Here is a 26,673-nt window from a genome sequence, read left to right on the forward strand (position 1 = left end):
CGACAGCTAAAAATACCAAGTACTGGCAAGGACGTGGAATAAATACTCTGAACCTCCCAACACATACCACTGTTGGGAATGTAAAATTTCAGCAAATTCTGAAAAGTTTAGCAGTTTCTTATACAAACACACTTACTATAATACAACAACCCTAATCTTAGGTATTTACCCAACAGAAATGAAAACGTAACCACACAAAGACTTACATACTTATGTTCATAGCAGCTTTTTCATAACAGCAAAAAAAACTGAAAATAACTCAAATGTCCATCAACTGGTAAATGAATTAACAAACTAGTATGACTATACAATGCAAATACTACTGAATGATAAAAGATAAAACAGGAACTAACTACTAATACATTTAACAGTGTCAGTATCTCAAAAGTATTATGTTCAGTGAAAGAAGCTGGATAAAAAGACTGTATCTGATTCTGGTTATTTGAAATTCTAGAAAAGGCAAAACAAAAGTGACAAAAAGCAGACCAATAGGTTGCCAGGGGGTAGAAGTGGGGGCAAGGGATTGACTACAATGGGGTAAAAGGGAAACTTTTAGGTGATAGAAATGTTCTATATCAGCCAGGCGCAGTGGTTCATGCCTGTATTCCCAGCACTTTGAGAGGCCAAGGCAGGCGGATCATGAGGTCAGGAGTTCGAAATCAGCCTGGTCAACATGGTGAAATCCCGTCTCTACTAAAAATACAATAGTTAGCCGGGTGTGGTGGCACGTGCCTGTAATCCCAGCTACTTAGGAGGCTGAGGCCACAGAATCGCTTGAACCCGGGCAGGCGAAGGTTGCAGTGAGCTGGAATCGTGCCATTGCATTCCAGCCTGGGTGACAGATAGAAACTCCGTCTCGGGGGGGAAAAAAAGAAATGTTCTGTATCAAGACTGTGGTGGTGGTAATTACATGACTACATGTTCGACAACATTCACTGAATTATATACTTAAATTGGTTAATTTTATTATATATAATACCTTAAAATTTATTATATATAAAATAATACCTAAAGTTTACATATATCAAAATGGAACAATGGTAACATGATTTACTTTGCTACATTTCCAAATATTTTCCAGTGAGGATGTATTATTTTAAAATAAGAACAAAAATCCCATTTAAGAACAATTAGCATATTACAAATATATGAATATACATGATCGCAATGACTTATAAATAAATAAAAACTCAGAGCTAAGAATAAACAGAAATTTACCACTATTTACTATGGGTAAAGGAGTACTAAAATTCCTCCTAAAGCTTTTGTATAATTCATAACTTTTAGGGGAGGACTTTGTTTTAAAAATGCAGTAACAGAGAATGCCCTGCAATAATTGGTGTAAGTTTATCCAGAGCTTTTGCCCAAATTAATTAATTGGGAAGGCATCACATGTGCTCACTTTTCAAAGATGCTTTGGAAAGATTATTCAGTAGTTTAATTTCTTTTTGTTTTTTCCGGTAAATCTCTGTTTCAGGTATTTTTTTTTTCCAAGAGTTATTCTCTGCATTACTCAAAATGATGAATCAAACAGATTTTGCTTCTTAATTTAATGTCTTATTCTTTAAAAACTCCTAAAGAACGAACAGTTCTTAGACCTGGAATGTATCTTCTACTCAGTAATGCCCTATTTTGTAAACAAAAGAAACAGAACGTAAGTAGCACCTTGGATTAAATTGTCCATTCTGATCAGCTGTACAGAAGACATAAATTGGAGGTAACAATAACTGCTTTAATCTCTGTGAATACCTCATCAATTAAATAATTCCTCGGGAACATTTTTCCCATTCAAATGGGAATTAAATATTGGTTTGCAAACACAGAACCAACTAACAATCTTTTTTACAGAATCTCTAAATCCTTTCTTCCAAGACCATTCTGGCCAACTCACTGGATTTAAACTGGATAATAAAAGCAAGGAAAAAAAAAAAAAAAAAAAAAAAAAAGCACAGACATAAACTCTTACAGAGCAAGAAAGACCGGATGGTCACCTCGACTTTATAGGCAAAACCAGTACGCTCTAATCTTGTGACACGACTCTAATGCCAGAATTCAATGAGAGACAGATCACTTTTAGAAGAACAGCCAAGATAATGGACTCAAGATATAACAGGTAACATACATTCCCAGTATTGCAAGCAGTACCTGAACGAGAGCTGTTAATGGATCATTGTAGCATTATCAATACATCCCAGTCATTGTATGGTACCTTACTCTCTTGGTTTCCTTGTATTTGTTGGAAGGTACATTAAAATTTCCATTTTTTAGAGTGCAGAAAGATACTTTTCCTGTTTCTTTCTGCAGCATGTCCAGCACTTTTACACCTTCTGTCAGACAAATACGTTAAAATTCTTATATTGCAAAATCAATAGTATAATACTCAGTGATGGATAGTGTATGTTTCCGATTAACATCCTTTTTGCCAAGTTAAAAATACCCTACTAGGGACCAGGTAGAGTGGCTGATACCTGTAATGCCAGCACTTTTGGAAGCCAAGGTGGGCAAATTACTTGAGCACAGGAGTTTGAGACCAGCCTGAGCAACATGGTGAAACGGTGTCTCTACAAAAAATACATAAATTAGCTAGGTGTGGTGGTGTAAGCCTGTAGTCCCAGCCACTTGGGAGGCTAAGGCAGGAGGATCACTTGAACCCAGGAAGTCGAGGCTGCAGTGAACCGAGATCACACCACTGCACTCCAGCCTGGGTGACAGGGCAAGACACTGTCTTCAAAAAACAAACAACAAAACAAAACAAAAAACCAACAAAAAACTAACAATATCCTATGAAAAGTGGCTTAAACAGTTGAAGAGTTTTTATCATATCAAAATAAGTCCACATGTAGAGCAGTTCTAGAATGGATTAATTCTGAAGCTTACCAGCATTATCAAAGGCTCTGGTGAGTTCTATCTTTCCACTAAGCCAACCTCAGTCTATGAGTCTGTGTCCCCTTGTGATCATTAGGTGGCTGCAGCAGTTCCAACTATCAGAGTCAGACAAGACAATGTCCAGAGAGAGCAAGATTTCCTCCTCTATTAGTGAGTAAAACATTTTTCAGACACCCTCTTGAAGATCACTTCTCAGTTGCCATTCACCAGGATATGTTTATGTACTCACGCCTTATCAATTATTTCTAAGGGGGATAAGACCACATGTGATTCATTTAGAACAGCAAGATTCACTCTTGGGGAAAGGGTCCAACATACCTGGGGCACAAAGCCGCACAGAGGGGAACCCAAATAAGCAAACAAGAAGGGAGGGACAAAACAGTTGCTGGCCAGCAACCAAAAGTATTTATCACTATTTGATAGGGCTGAAAATGTACAGCATGTGTTGTTACACTATTCCTTGGCTAAGAAGATAAGTAGCAATAAAATAAAAAGTGTAATAAAAAATCATTCGATATTTACGAAAATACTTCAGGGACAACTAACACAAGATTCAGACAGTACAGACACTAGGCTATGTGCCAGGCACTAGCCTATGTGCTTTACATGTATTAATGTATTTCATCCTCCCAACTGTTACCTTTACAGTCATCCCTCAGTATCTGTGGCGGACTGGTTTCCAACCTCAACCCCTCAAATACCAAAATCCATCAATGCTCAAGTCTTTTATATAAAATGGCACAGTATTTGCATGTTACCTAGGCACAACCTCCCATATACTTTAAGTCATCACTAGATTATTTATAATACCTAATACAATGTAAATACTATATAAATAGCTGTTAAACTGTATTGTTTAGGGAATGACAAGGAAAAAAAAGTCTACACGTGTTCAGTATAGACGCAACCATCCTTTTTTTTCAAATTATCTTCTATCCACAGTTGTTTGAATCCACAGATGTGGAACGCATGGATATGGAGGGCCAACTGTTATCTTACAGACAAGGAAAAAGAGAGAGAAGCCAAGACACTGACTAAGTGACAGAGCTGAGACTGGAACTGAGGTAATCAGGCTCTAGACCATGCTCTCAATTGCTGTATTATGCTGCTACAGGGTGATGTAAAAAAGGCACATGTTTTAAAAATAGTAAAAACAGCAAATGAACCAAGCCATAGGTGGAAATGTAGAAACCAATCCAAGAAGTTGGCTGAGATTTAACATTGTACATTTTATTAAATACTGGACTTTATTACAACAAATTAATTTACTTCCGATAGAAGTTTCATTTTCAAAAATGTGGTTGTGTTCAAATTCTTAACTGACACTGTTTTTTTGGGCAAACATCCAATTTTTACTGGTGGTATCATCAATCATTATAAGAAAGATTAATTTTGTATAACAGAACAAAGAAATTTCTCAAGTGGACAATACTCAATATATATAAAGGGAATATACTCCCAAAGAGTGGCCATGACCACAGCAGAGTATATGATCAGAAAATTTATTGCTTTTATGGTGTGTGTGTGTATATATATATGTATGAAATAGCGCCATATAACATCACGTCATGCACATTAAGTCTTTACTACCTACTGAAAGTTTCTACCTTACACATGAAAATTGGTCATGTCCCAGGGTTTGGCATCCAGCCAAAATTTAAACAATGATGAAGAACGGCTGTCAACCAGACTTTTCAGACCACCCCTGAAAAGTTGTCAGCTGTAATATCCATCCTGGAATCGTGGTGGAAAGTTCCTGGGAGTTGCCTTTTCCTGTGTTTTGATCAAGTCTATAATAGCTGACAGTACTGCACAGTCTCTGGATTTAGTGTCATTCCAGTCTACAGGATGAGGACTTTCAATCTTCTCTTGCAGAAGAATATCTAGCTCCTTTCTTAATTCCTAAGGTTGGAAAAATTATACATGTTCAACAAAGGCAGATATATTACCAAATAACATAATAAATGAAATTGATTTACCTGATACAAGGAGTTTCAAAAGTGATGTCTCAAAAGCTAAAATAATTAGTGAGCAATCAACTAAAGTGTGGTTATGAGCGAATAACTAAGGTTAAAATTCACATGCAATCACATTGAGCCATTTAGAATGGCTGGTCTGTTACCATCTCAAAAAACAATTCAGAAAAACCAGGGACCATTTTTTCAAAATTATTTGCTCTGCTGAAATACAGCAAGAAATGTTAATATATGTAACATTTTGAACAAAACCACTTGACCACATGCTGACTTACATGTAGATTAAAGATAATCACATAAAGTCAGTTACCTTAACAAGATGGGCAATTCTTGCTGGAGATTGAAATACAATCCACTCATCTACAGCAATAGTTTCCTGATCATTATCCTTCTGGATGGAAATATCACCTCCAAAAAACAAGAGACAGTATGGGGAAACCTCTGTGCAGTCATACAAATATATCTGTAATGAAAATTAAAGTGAATTAATACATTCAGGAGTCTGAAAAGATTACTATGCAAATTCAACAATATTACCAGTATTAATTAATAAGTACCTTCCTTCTAAAATATCAACCTGCTATTGTAATTACAGAGATTAATTTGTAAGAAATACCATTTTAAATGAGTCATCTTCATTATTCAGAGAACACAGGAATATTTTTTAGTTTAAACTAAGCGCTACTGTTTGAACAAAATATTTTCTGAGTGACAAAACCAAAACACGAATATAGCTGAAGTTACTTTTATCCAGTTTTTTATAAATCATCTCAAATTATGGTTCTAAAGAGAAAAATATAAACAGAATCTCACTTAAAATGCTGAACAATACTTATATAAGATATATTGACATGCTAACAAAATTCTCTATACAATGTAAGCTCCTGTATACCATAAAATATGCCAATATTCCTTGAAAGCAAGCTCTGAAAGAAAATTATGCAATCTAATAACTGTCCTAACTAAATTACAAAGATCCATCATTACAGACCTGAAAATTAAAAGAATAGCTTGTTTGAGGGACAAAGTTATTCATGTCACAGGAATAAGAAACAATAAAAAAGAAAAGTTTGTATATAATTATTAAAACACTCATAAAAATATAATGAGACAGATAATCGGATCCTTAATTATTTTAAGCATTCACTTACACTGCTTGTTCTCATCTTCAGGTGATAGATAAGCCAGTTGTAGTGAAAGTCTGTTTGCTCCACATTAACAGATTTAGGATGAATAGCAACCAGGCCATCGGTTTTTGTGTAAACTTTCACCCTTTAAAAAAAGTTAAAATGCAGTTTGTTAAAAAGAAGTCTTCTAGAGGATTTTTTTTGTTTGTTTTAACACTACTTGAAAACCTTATAGAAGAGCTTGATAAAAACCAAATAAATCCCGGAATCGAAAAAAACTCCAGAGAATGGCCGGGCATGGTGGCTCACGCCTGTAATCCCAGCACTTTGGGAGGCCGAGGCAGGCGGATCACGAGGTCAAGGTGATCAAGACCATCCTGGCTCATATGGTGAAACCCCGTCTCTACTAAAAATACAAAAAATTAGCCAGGCATGGTGACGGGCACCTGTAGTTCCAGCTTCTCCAGAGACTGAAGCAGCAGAATGATCTGAACCCAGGAGGCGGAGCTTGCAGTGAGCTCAGATCCCGCCATTGCAATCCAGCCTGGGCGACAGAGCAAGACTCCGCCTCAAGAAAAAAAAACACTCCAGAAAATAATTCAGTTTATTTTTGCAAAAAATGTATTTATATTTGAGGACAGAGCACAATTTCCTTAAAAATATATGAAAAAATGCTATCAGTATGAATAATTTAAATCATGTAACTTATCTTCTTCTTGCAGGTATAATTACTCAATATTTTAGAAAAATGACAGAATATTCTTTTCCATTATGTCAAGGTACACTATTCCACTGAAGAATAAAGAACAAAATAAATATCTAAAATAATTAAGTGATTCGTATCAAGAGTCTATACATTTTACTATGACAATCATATTGATAAACAGCCCTTGACTTATAAAATAACTGTAAAATTATTAACTTAAAAATTTTACAGAGTATGACCCAGATGAATAAAAAATGAAAAGTTAAGAATTCTGTTTAAATTCATGTTGACAGTTCTAATTCAATCTTTTTTTGATAATCATATACATAGTCATATACATTTGATAGTCATATACTTTTTTATAGTCATATACATTTTATCTAAATTTGTAAACATCTTTAATGTTATTCAACAGGGAGATATTTAATAATTTTTAAACAGTTAATATTAATTACCTGTATTAAATTAACAGCATAAAAGCTAATAATCCACTAATCTTTCCTATTTGTTTTTACGAGTGTCTCTGCTGAAGTTCTTTTTTTTTGAGACGGAGTCTTGGTCTGTCACCCAGACTGGAGTGCAGGGGCCCAATCTCAGCTCACTGCAGCCTCTGCCTCCCAGGTTCTGGTGATTCTTCTGCCTCAGTCTCCCCAGTAGCTGGGATTACAGGCATGTACCACCACCACGCCCAGCTAGTTTTTGCATTCTTAGTAGAGATGGGGTTTCACCACATTGGCCAGGCCAGTCTCAAACTCCTGACCTCAGGTGGTCCACCCACCTCGGCCTCCCAAAGTGCTAGGATTACAGGTATGAGCCACCGCACCCAGCCACTTCTGGAGTTCTAAGAATTCATAACACTTGTAGTCAAAATCATGAATCATAGTTATGAATTCATAGCTCAAATACTGAGAATAACCAAAAATTATTTTTTCTCACTTCAAGTCAATTTACCAATGCCACCCTGCAACCCTGCATAACTAGAGCAGTAGAAGTTGGAAAATTTCTTTTTTTTTTTTTTTGAGACAGGGTCTTGTTCTGTCACCCAAGCTGGACTGCAGTAGCATGATCTCCTTTCACTGTGCATTGGTATAATCTTGACTCACTGCAACCTCCACCTCCTGGGCTCAAGCAATCTGCCTGCCTCAGCCAACCAAAGTGCTAGGGATTACAGGTGTGAGTCACTGTGCCTGGTCCAGCAAATTTCTATACAGGACCAGATAGTAAATATTTTAGGGTCTATATTTGGGGGTCTATAATTTCTGTCACAACCACTTCACTCTGCTAGTGTAGAAGGAAAGCAGAATAGACAACATGAAAACAAATGGGCATGGCTGTGTTCCAACAAAAAATGTACAAAACCGAATTTTTGGCCTATAGGTCAAAATTTGCTGACCCCTAGTCTGGACAAAAACAATGCACCATTCCAAGGAAAACTATGTTTGTTCATAAAGTCCTCCTGGGATGGCAGAGAGGAAAATAAAATGAATTTCAAAGTAACTCTCTGTTAAGCTACCTGTAAAGTTAGGTACACATTAAAAAAAAAAAAAAAAAAAAAAAAAAATGTTCAAGTATTAATTTTGAAAAAGTACTTAGATCACTTAAAATGTAAATAATCCAATCATAACGATTAAAATTCATCAGTTACCCATTCCTTCATACCTTGGAATAGGGTTTCTTGACTTTAGTACTACTGACACAATGTTACGACAACCAGAAGTATCTCTAGAGACTGTCCAATGTCCCCTTTGGGGGCAAAATCACCCTGGTTGAGAACCATTGCCCAAGAACAATGTCTGCACTTTGGCCTATCTGTAAAGTCTATATTTTTTTCATGTTTGTAATTCTAGAACATCCAACTTTCATTTAACATCAGTTTAAATATTTTACATGTTACTACACAATGACTGTTTTAAAGCCCACCTATGGAGATGCATTATATAGTATTATAAAACCACAATTTTCCATTTGCTACTAGAACTCTGTATTATTTACAATACAGCTGTTAGAAAACATTTGAAATTACTTCCTGAAGACATGTCTATCAAGTTAAAAACTCACTCATCCATGCACTGGGTCAGTGACTATTTTAATGACTCAATACATAATTCTTTTTTTTTTTTTTTTTTTTATTGAGACGAAGTCTTGCTCTGTCGCCCAGGCTAGAGTGCAGTGGCCGGATCTCAGCTCACTGCAAGCTCCGCCTCCCGGGTTTATGCCATTCTCCTGACTCAGCCTCTGGAGTAGCTGGGACTACAGGCGGCCGCCACCTTGCCTGGCTAGTTTTTTTTTTTTTGTATTTTTAGTAGAGACGGGGTTTCACCATGTTAGCCAGGATGGTCTCGATCTCCTGACCTCGTGATCCGCCCGTCTCAGCCTCCCAAAAGTGCTGGGATTACAGGCTTGAGCCACTGCGCCCGGCCGACTCAATACATAATTCTAACCCAGAGTGCCTTCCAAAATAGTAGCAACCACACCACTGGCCATCTGTGACTCTTAGTTTCTCTGTATCCTTTAGCTAGAATTAGCTCATTCTAGCTTATGCTTCATTGCTGTCTCCAATTACTACTGAGACTATCTGTACATATATTATTATACTTTATTTCTCAAAATAGTGATATAACAGTTTTATTCAAAGAGCTAAGTTATCCATTTTATAAGACAAGAGGAAAAAAGTTTTCTGAAATAAAATCTGCTCTAAGCAATTTCTATCCAGGCACTGGTATTTACTGGCAGGCTGGCTTTTCTAATATTTACACTGGCATGATGTGGTAGCATTCTTTGTGAATAATGGGTTATCAGAGAGGTGATTCCAGGATATGTTGTGAGGGAAAGTGATACCAATGCTAAACAGTTCACATTCTCTGAAATGATTAAAAGAACAAGAACATAACCCACATATGAATAAGAACAAATTTATAATATAAGCCTTGCTCCATTAGATTTCAAAAGTTTAAGAAGAGAATTACAAGTAATTCATAATAATCTTCAATGCTTACATTTTTCTTTTTTTACCCAAATTTAGTCGAATTTTAGCAACTTTGGGATATAAACCAGCACAGATGACAGCTTTAATTATCTTCTCATTATCTATGGGGGGGAGGGGTGAGAAGGTAGAGGGAAAACAAGTAAAATACTGATACAATAGACAAAAGATACTTATTTACACTGTGTTTTCTGCTGTACCTGAATTTATATTAGATTCTGGATCTTTAGGATTTCTACTGCTTACAAATCCAGCTCCAAGAAGATGCTCAGCAAACTGTCCTTTCATGTTATGCAGCATCTAGGGAGCAATGGTAACAAATAGAACTAGAATATCTTTCACACATTGAGACTACAAAATATACACTAATAGATAAATTGAGTTGTAAGCTCTCTCTGCTTTATGAAAACTTTTGCAAACATGTTTTAAAGCAAAGGCTGGCAAACTACAAAAGCTGTTTTTGTCAATAAAATTTTATTGGAACACAGCCATACCCATTCATCTACATTTGGTTGCTTTTGCACTACAATGGCAGAGGTCAATGCTTGTAACTGAGCTTATGGCCTGTAAGCCTAAAATATTACCTGACTTTTCATAGAAAAAGTTTGCATGTTGTAAGGAATAGCCACCGATGTTTAAGGATTACTCCATTTTGTTAAAGACTAACAGAATTTTTAAAATTACTTTCCATCCCCATTTTAAAAAAAATATAGAAAAGCATATAGAAAATAATCAACATCCATATTTCTATTACTGAGAATTAAATATGGTTCACAATGGCACGTAAACTTAAGGTTTTTTTTTTTTTAAAAAAACGATACATGGCTTATTATAAAGCATTCAAGTAATTATAAAGCATTCAAGTAATATAGAAAAGTACTTCCCATGCCTCAATACTCAGTCTTCTAAATAAACAAGATTGCAGACACCCATTAAGCATATATACTGATAGAAGAAATGTATCCTAATGACAGAATCATAGTATAGAAATTCTTTATACAACAATTAACTTTAGTTCAATTTAAAGAAAAATTAAATAGAAATGAAAGTGAATGACCAGATGAATCTTAAATTTTCATAAGCACAGAAATATTTCCTAAGGAATTCCTTTTAGAGATTATGAAATATAAAGTTGGTTATATTTAAGTATATATCCCTTTTATGAAAGGTGTGACTTCCCCACCTAATTTCCTTACACCTGACTTTCTTACCCCAGACACCTCCTGGTTTTTACTGCCATTATTTTATACCATTCAGGATAATTTACATTCTATTTTGCATGTATAATTCCTAACACCATTTTATTATTAGCTCTATATTTAAATACTTCTAATGTATACTACCAGCTGATTAAGCATGCACTCTCCAATCCTGAAATCTCCACTGTGATTCCCCTTTTAACTGACAGCACTTCACTGTCAATGGGCTTTTCAAGAAGAGATCAGGGTTATAGTATTTCTTGAGTATTTTCTTGAATACCTGTTGTTTTTCTTTACACCTGAATTCATATCCTGACTGAACATGACATTCTCAAACACTTGGATTCAGTTATGTTTTCATACTTCTGTTCATTTTTTCCATTTCAAAAAAAATGTTCTTATATACAGCTCAAAATAAATATTCAATTACACAGGATTTCTATGCAGATGCTAATATCTACTGTTCTCATGATGGATCAGTCCTGTCTTCCCGTCTTTAAGATTTCACTTATTGCTTTAATTTTTGTCTTTTTCAGGTACCTCCATAAACTGTGATTAGTTCAAGCTTTTTTCCTATGGCAATAACTTGTTTTTAAGGGGTGTCCATTCTATTCCTTGTGATTTCTTTTGTTCTTCAATTTATTTTCTCAGCTCGGGAGTCTTCATTCACTCTATTGTTTATTTTCTAACCTTTGTTTTGCTGGATTCATATTCTTATTAGTTATTCCATATTACGAAACAGTTGTAAGTTGTCTTCTACTGAAACATGGCATTCCATTTTTTTTGCTTTTCTTTTCCTTTCTTTCCGAATTGTGGTGATCCTTTTTTTCCATTTTGCTAATGACTGGGGACTTCTGATTCGGTATGTTAGATTTTTTTGTTTATTACTTTGTACATCTGTTAAACGTCCAGTATCAGGCCTCACGTCACATAGCTGGGGTGTATGAGTCCTGGGAGAAGATGAGGATATTTCTATTCCCACTGGCTTCGAATCCCCAGTTCAGTGTAGTCTGAAATATAATGGTACATACCCTCTTTACTGTTTTCTTCTGTTTTACAAATGTTTGCCTGCGGTGTTTCACTGTATGAAACCAGAAAACATAAAGATATCTATCCTATTTGATACTTTTCAACAGATTTTAGAAGTGTTAGCAAAAATTCTCAGTCTGAATCATCAAAACGGCAACTAGAATGTGGGGACAGAAACAGAAATTGAACCTTACTGTGCTATGCTCTTATCCTCTGGAACTGTGTTTCTTTTCCTTGTTTTGTTGCAGTTGATTTAAGAAAGATCCCCCACTATTTTGGGTATATATACAAATATACTCAATTTCCATATATTTGACTTTTTTGCTATAGATCTAATTGTACAAAATGGATACACATACTCTGTAATCTAGCATATATGATAATTATTGCAAAACATTCACCATTACCTGCAGTGTGTTTGAAGACAGAAAATACTCCCAGCAATAGTCCTTTTCGTATCTGAAACCACGTCGCCTAGCCTCTTCCCAACCCTATGGGGCAAAGAAATGAAGAAATATATATTCTTCCTGCAAACGAAGATTACTACTGGTTTCCCTCTTTATTTTAGTAAAAGTTTAATATTCTACTAATATTTAATTTTCTTTGTAAAAAATTCGAAAAATGTTATAACTGACAAACTAAAAACACATACGCTCCCCATGATCCTAGTCCTTAAGAGATAACCACCACTGAAGTTCCAGACCTTTATACAATTAAGTATACAGTAATATATTATGTATTTTACATAAAATGACATCCAAACTGTATGTAATACACTCATCAAACAGAGCACACTATTAAACTGACTTAAATGCTATTACATATTTTCAAATTTACAACTTTTCTTTATGGTTTGCTTCTTTTTAGAGGAGGGAAATGGGGTAAAAAGGAAAGACAAGCTGAATAAGCTCAAAGACCAAAAAACATGAATTTCCCCATAATATGCCATACGAAACAGAATGTAGAGCTACAGAAAAAAGATACTGCCTCTAAAAACCAAATTACATTTAAATTTTACCAAGATAGGTGATAAGTGTTTACCCTCAGATACACCTGGCTTTTGGGAACAGAAAATGTCTCTCTAATCTGAATTATGCACATGATTATGATCCTCTATTATATGTTAAATCTGAATACAGGGTAGTTTATTAATGAATAGAAAGAGACTGTCATGAGTGTTAATAAGCCAAAGATACAAAGAAATTATTAAATATAAAATTTTAAAATAAATGATTCACTTGTTCATTCTTACCAAAAACTACTATGAATTATAACTTTTCTCAAATGTTCAGCTACATTTCAACATTCTCAGCAATTTACTCCTGATATTCATGATTATATAATATATATTTTGTTTTTTTGTTTTCATTGAGATGGAGTGTCACTCTGTCGCCCAGGCTGAAGTACAGTGGCACGATTTCGGCCCACTGCAACCTCTGCATCCCCGGGTTCAAGCAATTCTCCTGCCTCAGCCTCCTGAGTAGCTGGGATTACAGTTGCCCGCCACCACACCCAGTTAATTTTTGTATTTGTAGTAGAGACAGGGTTTTGCCATGTTGGTCAGCCTGGTTTCAAACTCCTGACCTCAGGTGATCCACCTGCCTCAGCCTTCCAAAGTGCTATAAATACAGGCATGAGCCACCGCGCCCGGCCTTATGATAACACAGATTTCAAAAGGTTAAATATGATCCTTATTCTATTATCAGCATTCCATTTGGATAAACTGTCATAATCCAGAACAAGATTTTTTTTTTTACCTCAAACGCATTCACAACTGTTAAGTGATCACTTCTAGTATCCTTTGCCAATTCCTTTCTTCTTGCATCTGCAATCTTTTCTTTTCCCTTAAAAAGAGCAGATATAGGCAATTTAATTGCTCTGATGCTGTAACAGAGAAAGGCATTCTAATAAAATGCTAATGAAAAATATATCTAAGCAACTCCTGTTCATATCTAAAATAAATTGGTTTTGTTTCCATTTTTCTTACCAATGGAATGACAAATGGATCTTTGAAACTGAGACTAGCAGCAATAGTGAGTACTGGGTCTAAGCAGCAGAACAGAGCTCCAAAAAGAATCATTTTTCCAATATGTGGCTCAACGGGTAATCGTGCCAAGTGGACTCCAAGAGGTGTCAATTCTTCTTGTTTATCTAAAGCGTTCTGTAAAGGAAGAGTGTGTGTTTAAAATCGATCCTGTAAAGCGTTACATTTAAAACGATTTTAGGTTGCTTTAAAAAGAGTAACAAGCCACTACTCTCTCTTTTAAGTCCAAATGCCGGAAAATTGTTCAGCTTCAGTTTTCCCTACCAAAACATAAGTTGTGAGGTCAGCAAAGGTTACAAACTTATTTAAACGAAACCAAAATTAACGCACATCTTGGCTTTTCTGTGTTAAGAAGAAATACCAGAAATGACAAACTTTCTGTTAAATAAAGATATCACCTAATAAAGTATAAAAGTTGTAGAAACAAATAACAAAAACAAAAGATACACATCATACATTTGGAATGCATAATGCATACTCTCTAGGTTCTCGTAGTTTAGGTGACATGAGACAGAAAAGCTAAAGAAAAAGGAACTATCTAAAACTCTAGAAAATGGGAGTGACTTCTGCTCTGATTCCCTAGGTCATCTGGTCCAACCACCCCACTGTGGACAGCTAGAAAAGTAGCCTGAAGATACCAAGGAGTTAACAAAGAATTACAAGTCAAGAGGTTAGGGAATGACAGACATCTAAGGGAGATGAGTATAGAGGTTGGGGCCTCTTTTCCTGGCACAAAAGGAACATAAATCCTTGCCGGAAAAAAGCTAGCCTCGACCCGAGCTTCAAATTTTTATCTATAAAGAATTTTGACCAGGCGTGGTGGCTCAAGCCTGTAATCCCAGCACTTTGGGAGGCCGAGACGGGCGGATCACGAGGTCAGGAGATCGAGACCATCCTGGCTAACACGGTGAAACCCCGTCTCTACCAAAATAAAATACAAAAAACTAGCCGGGCGAGGTGGCGGGCGCCTGTAGTCCCAGCTACTAGGGAGACTGAGGCAGGAGAATGGCGTGAACCCGGGAGGCGGAGCTTGCAGTGAGCTGAGATCCGGCCACTACACTCCAGCCCAGGTGACAGAGCGAGACTCTGTCTCAAAAAAAAAAAAAGAATTTTGTAAACAGAATTTCCAGTGCACAATTAAAATAACGAGGCATAGAGATGTAAATAAGAAATAATAATAAAAGAATCCATAAGCATCCCATCAGACACAGATTTTTACTCAACAGTTTTGGAGAAAATACCCTTATTTTTTTTTTTAAGACCTCTTTCAAATGAAAGAAAAAAAAAAAAGAAAAACCCTCAACCTGTTTTCTGAACCTAGAACAGCTTGATATCTAAATTTTACAAGGATATCTGAAGAAAAGTGAATAAACTTAGATACAAAAATCACGAAACAAAATAATGGCAAATTGAATGCTGGCAAGTTAGCTTTACTCTAAGATAAAAATTCGTTTAATATTTGAAGTATCAGTGTATCTGAATACATGAACCAACTAAAGAAGTCATACCATAATCTCATCAGAAGCAGAAGATACTTGATAAAACTGATTATCCATACAGGATAAAAATTTCTTAGTAAACTGAATGTAGTAAGAGCTTCCACACACCAAAAAAAACAAAACAAAAATCAACAGACATTATACTCTCAATGACTTGCTGATGGCTCTTCCTTTACACTACCACATCACTTCTGCTCAACAATGTATTAAGGGTCCCAGAAACTTGAACAAGAATAAATAAAATTGTAATTATTTAGAGATGCAATTATATATGCAGAAAAAATCTACATAAAGTGATTAGAATAAGGGGACTTTACAGCATTAATGAATACAAAGTCAATCATTCAAGCAACTTTATTTCTGTAAACTATCATACTCAAAAGATGATGAAATACCACTTATCTTCTAGGTTAGTGGTATTTTGGATTCTGCTTTTAAATATTTGAAATCTAAATTTTTAAAAATCTAAATAAAGACATATAAAACTTCAAAGAAAACTCTAAAACACTGAGACTGAATACCCAAATAAACAGAGTAGTAGATGATGATCTTTTTGCTAAAACTCAATACTGTAAAGATACCAGTTCTCCCCAAAATGATTTATAGACAGAATTCAAACAAAATCAAACTCTCAAGATTCTCAAATGTATCTGGAAAAACAAAGCACCAAGAAGGGCCAAGACACTCGCCTGTTTTAAAACAATTCATTATTATTATTATTATTATTATTTTTAGAGATAGGGTCTTTTTCTGTCATCTGGGTTGGAGTGCAGTGGCGCAAGCACAGCTCACTGCGACCCTCAAACTCCTGGGCTCAAGCAATCCCTCCCACCTCAGTCTCTAGAGTCAAGACATTCTTGATGAAGAATGAAAGGGAGTGATTTGTTCTATTAGAAAGAAAGACTTATCATAAAGCTAGAGTAATTAAGGCAATGTGATACCAGCTCAGAAGAGAAATACAGGTCGACAGATGAGAAATAAGCCTAAAAACAGACAAACAAATCCACAGACCTTGACCTATCAAAGACCGCAGACCAAGGACAAAAAGAGATGGACTTTTCTATAAATGGTGCTCAGTCAATGCTCTACATATGTAAAAACTTTTATTTCTACCTCAATCCCAACACACATCAACTGCAGATGCATTATAAACAAAAACAGTAAAATTTTTAAAAATGTATCTTTATGACCTCAGGAAAAGACTTATTATTAAAGGCTAAAAGGCAATAACCTTTGAGAATGATATATTTGACGGCATTAAAATTAGGAATTTAGGCTGGGAGTGGCGGCTCATGCCTGTAATCCCAGCACTTTGGGAGGCCAACTTGTGTGGATCATACAGGAGCTCCAGACCAGCCTGGCCAACATGGTGAAACCCCATCTCTACTAAAAATACAAAAATTAGCCAGGCCTGGTGGCACATGCCTGTAATCCCAACTACTCAGGAGGCTGAGGCAGGAGAATTGCTTGAACCTTGGAGGCAGAGGTTGCAGGTTGCAGTGAGCCAAGATCACGCCACTGCACTCTAGCCTGCGTGACAGAGTGAGACTCTCTCAAAAAAAAAAAAAAAAAAAAAAGGAATTTGTTTATCAAGGTATTAAAAACAGGTAAGTTGAAAACAGATATGCAATAATGCAATATACAACCAATAAAAGGTGCAGATGAAGAGTACACAAGAACTGTTATGATGACCTACAATCTAATAGAAAAACAGACACTAGCAATTTACTAAAGAGACTACACAAATGGATAATAAACATAAAAGCTGCTGAAAAATTCAACGATAGTCACAGAAATGCAAATTAAAACCACTACATACCTACCAGCATGGTTAGAATAAAAGGCCGATTAATACCAAGGAAGCTACAAAGCAATGGGAACCCTCACCCACCACAGGTAGGAGTTTAAGTGGTTTGCAGCTATGGAAAACTGTTGGGTGTTATCTGCCCAACTTGATCATATACGTACTTTATAACCCAGGAGGTGGAGGTTGCAGTGATCTGAGATCACCCCAGTGTACTCCAGCTTGGGTGACAAAGTGACACTCTGTCTCAGAAAAAAAAAAAAAAAGAGGAAAAAGACAAAAAAAAAAAAAAAAAAAAAACCAAGAAAACCATAGCTAAAAGCAACAATACCTTTGGATCTCATAATATTAAGTGAAATAATCCAGAGCTCTGCTCCCTCAAAGAACAAAAAAAAACCACACACATTCCGTATGGGTAAAGTTCACGAAATAGCAAAACTGAACTCTTTACGAAGATGCATACCTGTATGGTAAAACCATCAAAAAATTAAAAAAAAAAAAAAAAAAAAAAAAGCAAAAGCAAGCCATTATAGTTAAAGTCATGATAGACGTTATCTATCATGATTGGGACAAAGGGACAGTGGAGTGATTGGGAGAGGGAAGGAAGGGGGCTTTCAGCATACTGGGAATGTTCTTCTTGACGTAAGTAATTACTACATAGTCCTTCCTTTGTGATAAATCATTTAGCTGCACATTTGTTTTACTCGCCAGTAATTAAAGACCAGTAACTTTAAAATTTCAAATTTTATGTAATCTTAAATCAGGCTTACAATGAAAAAAAAAAGTGCAGAAAGATCCTAGTCTTTTAAGAATTATTAAAAATATATCACTTTATAATTTTCTAATGCCTATCTCATAACCTGATAGTTCTAAATTGATAGTCAAATAGCAAATCAAATTTGGCATTGGACATCACTGGTCTTCCTTGCAGTAATGAGAGTAAACATTATAATTAATCAGCTTACATGCTCTAGTATTGTAAGTTAGAATTAAAAAACAAGAAAATAAATTTACCAGCTCCATTAGGTGTCTTATGGAGAGTAACACTGCCTCATTTGATGGTGGATCCATTAATCTACTCAGAAAATAAGCAATTCCACCTAGCCTTAAAATCTGGGGGGGTGGGAGGAAGACAAATATAATTAAACACATATAATATTAATATACTAGCATTACAACTTAGCCCTACCGGGACTGATGACTCAAAGCATCAAATTTACACATGATTTTCAAGTTATTTTACCAAAATGAATTAAAATTATATTTGTATTTCTATAAAAACATGTTTAAAGGCCCATATATATATTACTACTTTCTACCATCAACTCTATTAATAGGAAAAGTAGCTGGCTAAAATCTTAATGAACAAGTTGATTACCTACTATCTTCAAAATAAGGCTAACTATATCAAAAGACACAAGATACTGAAAAAATAAGTAGTTTATAATGAAGGATAACATGCTAACATGTAATAATAGTAGCTAATGTTTACTGAGCACTTACTATGTGCCAGGCACTGTTCTAAGAATTTTAGGAGGTTAATTTAAACAACCTGCCCAATATAACAGAACTAGCTTTTCCGGGGTGGAAGCAGGATTCAAATACAGGCAGTCTGCCTCCTCTAGAGCAGTATGTAATTTAAAATTGCTTAATACACATATGAAGGAAGTTTAAATACACAATTCACTAACACACACACAAAATAAATTGTGAGTTAATAATTCTTTCTTGGAGATTAATACAGTACTTTGTTCTATAATAGATGTTGAAAATGAGATCACTTCCATTTAGTTTCTTCATTCTCCCACCTAATTTACCTTTATTTGTAAACAAAGTTCTTCCAAAGGAGTTCTCAAAATTTCTGGCAGCTGATAGTCATCTAGAAGACTTGCTCTAAGACCATTATACAGATGATAGCAATGACCAGGTTGAACTCTTAAAAAAAAAAAAAACACACACACACACACACACACACACAAAACAAAACAAAGAGGGACAGTCATCAATGACTTTTTAGAACTCCAGAGAAAACAGTAGGCAGGGAAGTAGCCAATATCTGTTTCTTATAAGCCACATAATAGCTAATGTACATAATTATTTCTCCCTTTTTATGAATCATGTATTTCTTCTGTTTAGAAAAACCCTACACCGTCTACCCTCTTGTCACAGTTTTAAGAAAGATACACAATAATTCCTCCCCACGCCAATAATTTGCTTCCCTATTTCTGACAGATTCCAGATTACTGTGCTCAGTAACAGCAGTCTACTTAGGTTAAGGCTAAGAATAGTAACCTCAAGTATGCGTTGTGATCAATTATATTATGTAATGAATCCTGGCATTATGCTAACCTGTCTATAATACTGAAAAATATTTTAAGTACAGTATATTCTATTTAGCGAGTTCTCAGAGAGATATTAAAAGTTTTTGTTTTATGTTTGTAACTAGAGCCTTAAATGATATCATTTTTTGGACAATGATAAGACTAGATGTAGACTGGGCACGATGGCTCATACCTGTAATCCCAGCACTCTGGGAGGCTGAGGCAGGTGTATCACATAAGGTCAGGAGTTCAAGATCAGCCTGGCCAACATGGTGAAACCCCATTTCTACTAAAAAAAAATACAAAAAATTAGCTGGGTGTGGTGGTATGCTCCTGTAGTCTCAGCTAGTTGGGAGGCTGAGGCAGGAGGATCACTTGAACCCAGGAGGCGGAGGTTGCAGTGAGCCGAGATCATGCCACTGTACTCCAGCCTGGCGACAGAACAAGACTCTGTCTCAAAAAAAAAAAAAAAAAAAAAGACTAGATGGGAAGTGGTGACCATATCCAAGTATTCTCAAGCAGAATAAATATTTCTATAGGCTCTTGCTGCTATAGGAACAAAAATGAATTCTAAAAATCTTAGCTATTTCTGCCATGAGTCTACATAGATCCATTGTCTATTATATAATATACCTGAATCTCTCTCCAGTAGAAACTAAAATAAGAGTACCTCCATTGAGAGCCACATAGTACAGCTTTTTCTGATCTCCAAAATAAGGCTTTGCTAAAGGAATTTTAATCCATGGAGTCTACAAACGACTATTTTCCTTTTAAATTAAAACACCAATTTCAGGATTAGTTAAAATGCAATACTCTATTAGTTTAGTTCTATTATTGTTTCATGGAACAAATCTAAGGCTTAGTATGTTTACTATTCATATATAAAGGTGTGCCAAAACTTGGTCACTATGGTGAATACTTTTTGAATCAATATTTATTGGTGATGGGTCTACATGGGAAAACCTCAGTCTTTCTGGGTCCCTTATCAAGTTATTCCCTGATAATTGATTATTAGAAGGGTATACTTCTTTGACTAAACCACAATTTTGGTTCAACAGCATCAACTCTCTAATAAACTGTCTCAAAATCAAGTTATACTGGGATAATGTGCAAAGATTACGCAAGTTAAGTCAGAGCTTTATAGATATTGTACAAACTTAAAACGAGGGGTTGACAGATGGTCTGTAAAGTTTTCTTTCAACTCTCCTTTTCTTAAGTCTGTATCGAAAGATTAATGGAAATCTCTTATTCTATCTATAAAAGGTAAAAGAAAAACCCTCTTCTGAAAGTCCAGATATGATTCTATCACTCATGTAAGTGTAGAAATACTGTGATATATGCATTACAGTCCAATTCTTTGTAAAAGTTCAAGACAAATCATTTTTCCTACCTTTAAGACAGAGATATTTTTACTTCTTAAGTTATTGTACCATTATGAGGAAAAGTACTTTCCTTGTGCTTTCATTGAAAACTACTGGTGAAAAATCAGTACTGCTATAAAATCTAGTGATTAGGAGCCTAGACTGTGAAGTCAGAATGCCTGGATTCAAATCCTGGGTCTGTAATTTAGAAAGTTATGGCACTTTGGACAAGTCATTTAATTTCCTTGTACCTTAATTTCCTTATCCATGAAATGGATATAATAAATGGATACATAGTACTGTAGTGAGGATTAAGAAAGTTAATATGAATCAAGTGTCTAGGAGATGATCTGACCCTCAAAAAGTATTAGTTGCTATTATTATTACACAATATATGCTTTTAAAAAAAGAAATGAAAACCAACTATTGTAAATAACATAACTTATTAACCAAACTCAGAAGTTGAAGGCAAAGGATTCATAAAATAGAAAACCTGGCAGATACTTTTCCAAACTATGATTAAAATAACTTTCTATTTAAAAATGTTTTGCAGTAAGCTCAAAATAAGAAGAAAGGTAACTCTTCTAATAAATATATTTAAATGCCAGCATCACACTTTGTTACACAAAATTTTTGTGTGTTGTAAAAGCTTTGGACAGAGTTCCCATCTTACCTTCCAGCTCGACCTTTTCTCTGTTTGGCATTAGCTTTACTAACCCACTCAGCGGATATTGTACTGATATTGTTCTGAGTATCAAAATGTGTCTCTTTTATTTTTCCTCCATCTATCACATAAACGACATCGTCTATGGTAATGCTGTTTGGAAAACAGATATATAAAATGTTAAAAACACACACACACACACACATCAAAAGCACTATTAACCTATAAAAGACCTATAGATAGGCATTTCAGAGCTTTTTTTTTTTTATTGCATCAAATGATTTTAGCCATTCAGGATGTTCACTACTCTTCACACCCACATTTACCAATATTATAGGGATCGAGTACCTAACAGTAGGCAGTGTCAGGCACTGTAAGTGACAGCACAGTATTAGTTCTTCAGACTATATACTAAATTCTTACTTGTCTACAGCCAAATATCACAAATTGCCTCATACCTAGCTCCATGGGAGCCCCAACAGCATGGTTTAATATCAGCTTCCATAAAAGAATCTGTTTCAGTGACTAAACTATGTCTTAGTACCTCCAAGAGAATACAAGAAAATTTAAAGGCTGGATATAACTAATTACCAAATACCACCCCCAACCAGAAACAGGCGAAAGGACAAAATTTACCTCAGCTCCCGTGCTTCTTTAGGAAAACAAAACAAACAAAACCCAACACCTAAAATGCTATTTCTGAGCTAAAGCATTATTACAGGTTAAAAAACCCCCACAAAATTGGCCATGCATGGTGGCTCAGGTCTGTTATCCCAGCACTTTGGGAGGCTGAGGCAATAGGATCGTTTTGAGCTCAGGAGTTAGAGATCAGCCTGGGCAACACAGTGAGACTCCATCTCTACAAAAAATGTTAAAAATCAGACAGGTGTGGTGGCACATGCTTGTAGTACAAGCTACTTGGGAGGCTGAGGTGGAAGGATCACTCGAGCTGAGGAGGTCAAGGCTGCAGTGAGTCATAATCGTACCACTGCACTCCAGCATGGGTGACAGAATGAGATCTTGTCTCAAAAAAGCCCACAAAAAATAAAACTATGCTCACTGCCATAAAAAAGGTTTTATTTTTAATAAATTACAAGGCATGTAGTAGAGAAAACAGATGAAGGCATGTAAATATGGTGTTTAAAACTTCTGCAATCATCAGTATTTGATATTTAAAACAACTGTTACCTAGTCTCCGCAATGTTGGTAGCAATTACTATTTTCCGAACACCAGGAGGGGTTCTTTTAAACACCTGTAAAAATAAATACATCGGAATCACAAAAGAACACTAATTTCTAATACATTATTTTTGTAATTAGAGGAATTTCTTCAGATACTGTTCATTTTTAGCATTCTATGTTCAGTCACTGACATATACATCTAATATTTATTGATGTATTTATAAAGTATAGATCATTTTCAATATTACAAAATTATCTTTTGGTAAACCAAACTAAAGCCCCCACAGATGTCATAATCTTATCACAAACAACATTTCCAATGAGGTATCATTATTTTAATATACAGCAGGTTTTTAACAAAAGCTGGAGGTTATAAAGTAGAGGGAGGGATATTTATTTAAGGACAAGAATAATGAAGCCAAATCTCCATGGGTAAGAACAATAAACAATCAGGCAGATGCCCAACCCAGCAGAATAAATGTCAACTGTGCAGCTGTACCAACCACTGTCTACTAGCTTCAGATCAGATTGGAGTGAAAAAAAATCCTCTTCAAATGGGGAATTCTACAAATACTGCCCACAACCCCGACAAAGTCACTCAAGTAGAAAGAAGATGGGTAATCAAGTACCACTGGCAATAATGCAAACAAACAAAAAAAAGCATAAACTTATCCCTTCATTTATAAAACTGGCAATCAATAGAGAAAATGCTTCCTAGGCTATTCACATACTCTCCAGCAAAGGAATACATAGTTTACTAGGTTATGGTGTAGAAGATGAATACTTCCATGCTGGAAACTCTTTCAGTCTTTGGAATCAAGAGTTTTCTTTCTTGCCCCTTCTCTTCTCTCAGGTATGTACTCTGTAATTCGTGACTAAGGTACCAGCAACAAAAATATTAAAAGGGTCTCAGAGAAAAATATCTTGATATTTTCTTACAAAAAGAGAAAAGGAGAAACTAGAAACGGGGAGAGGAGCAGGTTTTCTAATCAATTTAATTTTGCAAGAGCCTGCAAATACTATAGATCGTAACATTATCTTGCCTCTAAGAATGCAGTGTTCACTCTAATTAGGAAAGCGCCTGCATCTGATGGAGTCAAAACATTCATAATACTGTGAATATACTAATTTTGTGAAATTAAATCTCAAATCATCATCAAACTGTAGTACGTCACAGATCATTAATTTCTAGGTTTGGTTACTTTTGGTAGTACTCACATACCTTTTTCTCTTATTCAGGAAACCCAATCAAGTTACTGGTGAAACCAATTCTTTAAACTTTTCCCGAATATAGACACAACTAATCTAATTTGTGGGTTATCCTCTAATATTCAAGTTTTTGAGCAATCATCCCCTGAAGACTCATTTGCAAAGGTTCTCAAATAAATATTTTTTACATGAATTACTATTTGAAAATGCTCCTTAAAAAAAATAAAGGAAAACATGTAACAAGCAGTCCTTAAAGCTTGCCTCAGTTTTAAATACATTAACAAATGTATCCATTTAACATACCTGTGTCTGGTTAACTGTAGGCATCAATGAATGTAAAGGTATAATTAAAAATTTATCTGAAAATTAAAAAGAATCGAATTTTAAGATAAAGAGTTGCAGAAAAGCTCCATCAAACACATGAGACAATGAATTCAGATGCTGAACCACATAATTCTTTTTTTGATAAGACATTGAACATTGTTTAATGAAAATAGCTAAACCATCTGAGTTATTGACAAATTGCCCATGTGTTTAAGAGAACCACACAATTCTTAATTTATATTTCCACATACAAACAGACCAACTTAATTTCTTTATAGTCTTGTTTTCTGAGTGCTCCAAGTTCAAGCTAACATTTTGTTCTGTTATTTCATATTGATAAGTATTTTCCCCAAACTCTTAAAAGAATGCTCAAAAGTTGGGAATAACTTTTTCAAATTACACCAATAAAAGTTGAATGAATAGCCAAAAATTCTGTTTAACATGAATATGTTTGTACACTTTGGGTGATCCTATTTTTTTGTTTTTGAGACAGGGTCTCACTCTGTTGCCCAGGAGAGTGCAGTGGTGTGATCTCTGCTCACTGCAACCTCTGTCTCCTGGGCTCAAGTGATCCTCCCACCTCAGCCTCCCAAGTAGCTGAGACCACAGGCATGCACCACCAACTGTGGCTAATTTTTGTATTTTTTGTAGAGGATGGAGATTTGCCATGTTGCTCAGGCTGGTCTTGAACTCCTGAGCTCAAGCAATCCACCTGCCTCAGCCTTCCGAAGTACTGGGATTACAGATTACAGGCATGAGCCCTGTACCTGGCAATCCTCACTATTCTAATCATAACAATAATATCTAAATTTTTAAAGCAAATTACTTATTAAATACCCATGTCCTACTTAGAAAATAATGAAATACTCCTCGTTAAAAATAATACATTCCAAGAGTGACCCACATTTTAAATATATTTTGTTAAAAATATAAGAAATTCCTACTTTTTAAGTTTCCAAATAAAATAGCTCAAGCCCATTCATGATTATCAGCCAACATATATACCTGATATAATACAGTGATAGGTGAAAGGGAGAGTATTAAGAAAACAAGGGTTAATTTCACATTTAAGTATGCTTACAAAAATACAATCTAACTTAAATGCCCAAATGATTCAAGTCAGTTATATTTCCCCAGAAAAGAACTGCTGTTATCTAAAGGAGATATGATGATCCCTATGGACTCTGTGAAAAGATTTTACGAATCTTAAAAAATAAAAAGTAGTAGACAGCTGTCAAGCAACTGATGTTCCTAAAAAAGAATGCTCTGAATTACTTGTCTCCGTGACAGTATGAAATATTTCAACTATAATATTCAAGCCAAAAATACTTGAATTGAATCAAGCCTTCAGATATAACTTCCAAGTTACAGGAAATACAGGTAAGACAGAATCAAATGAAATGATAGCATAAAGAGTCAGAAAAATTCAGAAAGTTGGACTTATTAGAGAACAACTGGCCTGGTCTTTTCCATGACCTTATTACCATGAGGAAAAGCAGGGAGTGGAGGGGAGCAATGTTCTACAGCCAGATCAAAAGATGTATTTGGTTTGACATTTTCTGTAGTTTGAACAGACTAGCTGTGAAAGACACTTCAGAAAAATGGGAAAATCTGATTACAGACTGGATTATTAGATGGTATTAAGGATTAGCTATGATAAAGACATGATGGTTATATAGAAAATTGCCTTGAGATTCTTGCTTATACATTTAGAAATAAAATGTGACAGCTGCAATTGACTTTAGGAAAAAACTAGGACTGAAAAAATAATTGTTGGCACTGAAGTTGTGGATATATATATATATGGTATTCATTAAGATTCTCTAGTTTTGGCCGGGTGCAATAGCTCACACATGTAATCCCAGCACTTTCAGAGGCCAAGGCAGATGGATCACAAGGTCAGGAGCTCAAGACTAGCCTGGCTAAGATGGTGAAACCCTGTCTCTACTAAAAATACAAAAATTACCCAGGCGTGGCGGTGGGTGCCTATAATCCCAGCTACTTGGAAAGCTGAGACAGGGAACTGCTTGAACCTGGGAGGCAGAGATTGCAGTGAGCCGAGATCGCATCACTGCACTCCAGTCTGACAGAGACAGAGACTCCATCTCAAAAAAAAAAAAAAAAAAAAAGATTCTCTAGTTTTTGTATGTTTAAAATGTTTCATTACAAACAGCTTAAAAAGTTAGCCAGGCATAATAAAAGTAAAAACAATTTTCTTGAAGACTACATAATCGGGAAAAAAAAATTTATATTGCTGATACCATACAACTAACAGAGTTAATGAGAACAAAATCTACACCCTTATGAAAAGAAAGAAACAAGAAATTGATAAGCATTTAATAAACTGAGTTTCAAAACT

General features: G+C 35.3%; 1 protein-coding gene across 4 annotated transcripts in view; it reads right to left on the reverse strand.

Moving 5' to 3' along the window:
* Positions 1-4,090: 4,090 nt before the first annotated feature.
* DHX36 (DEAH-box helicase 36) overlaps positions 4,091-26,673 on the reverse strand; it is a 51,500-nt gene continuing 28,917 nt past the window's right edge. The window contains exons 13-25 of one of the 4 annotated variants that reach the window (XM_023192256.1): positions 24,294-24,349; positions 22,788-22,852; positions 21,609-21,752; positions 19,071-19,188; positions 18,268-18,366; positions 13,894-14,067; positions 13,664-13,750; positions 12,314-12,397; positions 9,879-9,978; positions 9,692-9,782; positions 6,014-6,134; positions 5,173-5,325; positions 4,091-4,788 (exon numbers count right to left, since the gene is read on the reverse strand). In XM_023192256.1, coding sequence (XP_023048024.1) covers positions 4,603-4,788; positions 5,173-5,325; positions 6,014-6,134; positions 9,692-9,782; positions 9,879-9,978; positions 12,314-12,397; positions 13,664-13,750; positions 13,894-14,067; positions 18,268-18,366; positions 19,071-19,188; positions 21,609-21,752; positions 22,788-22,852; positions 24,294-24,349 — 1,478 coding nt within the window. In that variant the 3' untranslated portion in view covers positions 4,091-4,602. Of the gene's footprint in view, positions 4,789-5,172; positions 5,326-6,013; positions 6,135-9,691; positions 9,783-9,878; positions 9,979-10,546; positions 11,888-12,313; positions 12,398-13,663; positions 13,751-13,893; positions 14,068-18,267; positions 18,367-19,070; positions 19,189-21,608; positions 21,753-22,787; positions 22,853-24,293; positions 24,350-26,673 lie in introns of those variants that run through there. The other 3 variants (XM_023192258.1, XM_023192259.1, XM_023192260.1) reach the window with 3 other exon arrangements.

Source organism: Piliocolobus tephrosceles, chromosome 2 (assembly GCF_002776525.5).
Source record: "Piliocolobus tephrosceles isolate RC106 chromosome 2, ASM277652v3, whole genome shotgun sequence".
Classification (NCBI taxonomy): Eukaryota; Metazoa; Chordata; class Mammalia; order Primates; family Cercopithecidae; genus Piliocolobus; species Piliocolobus tephrosceles.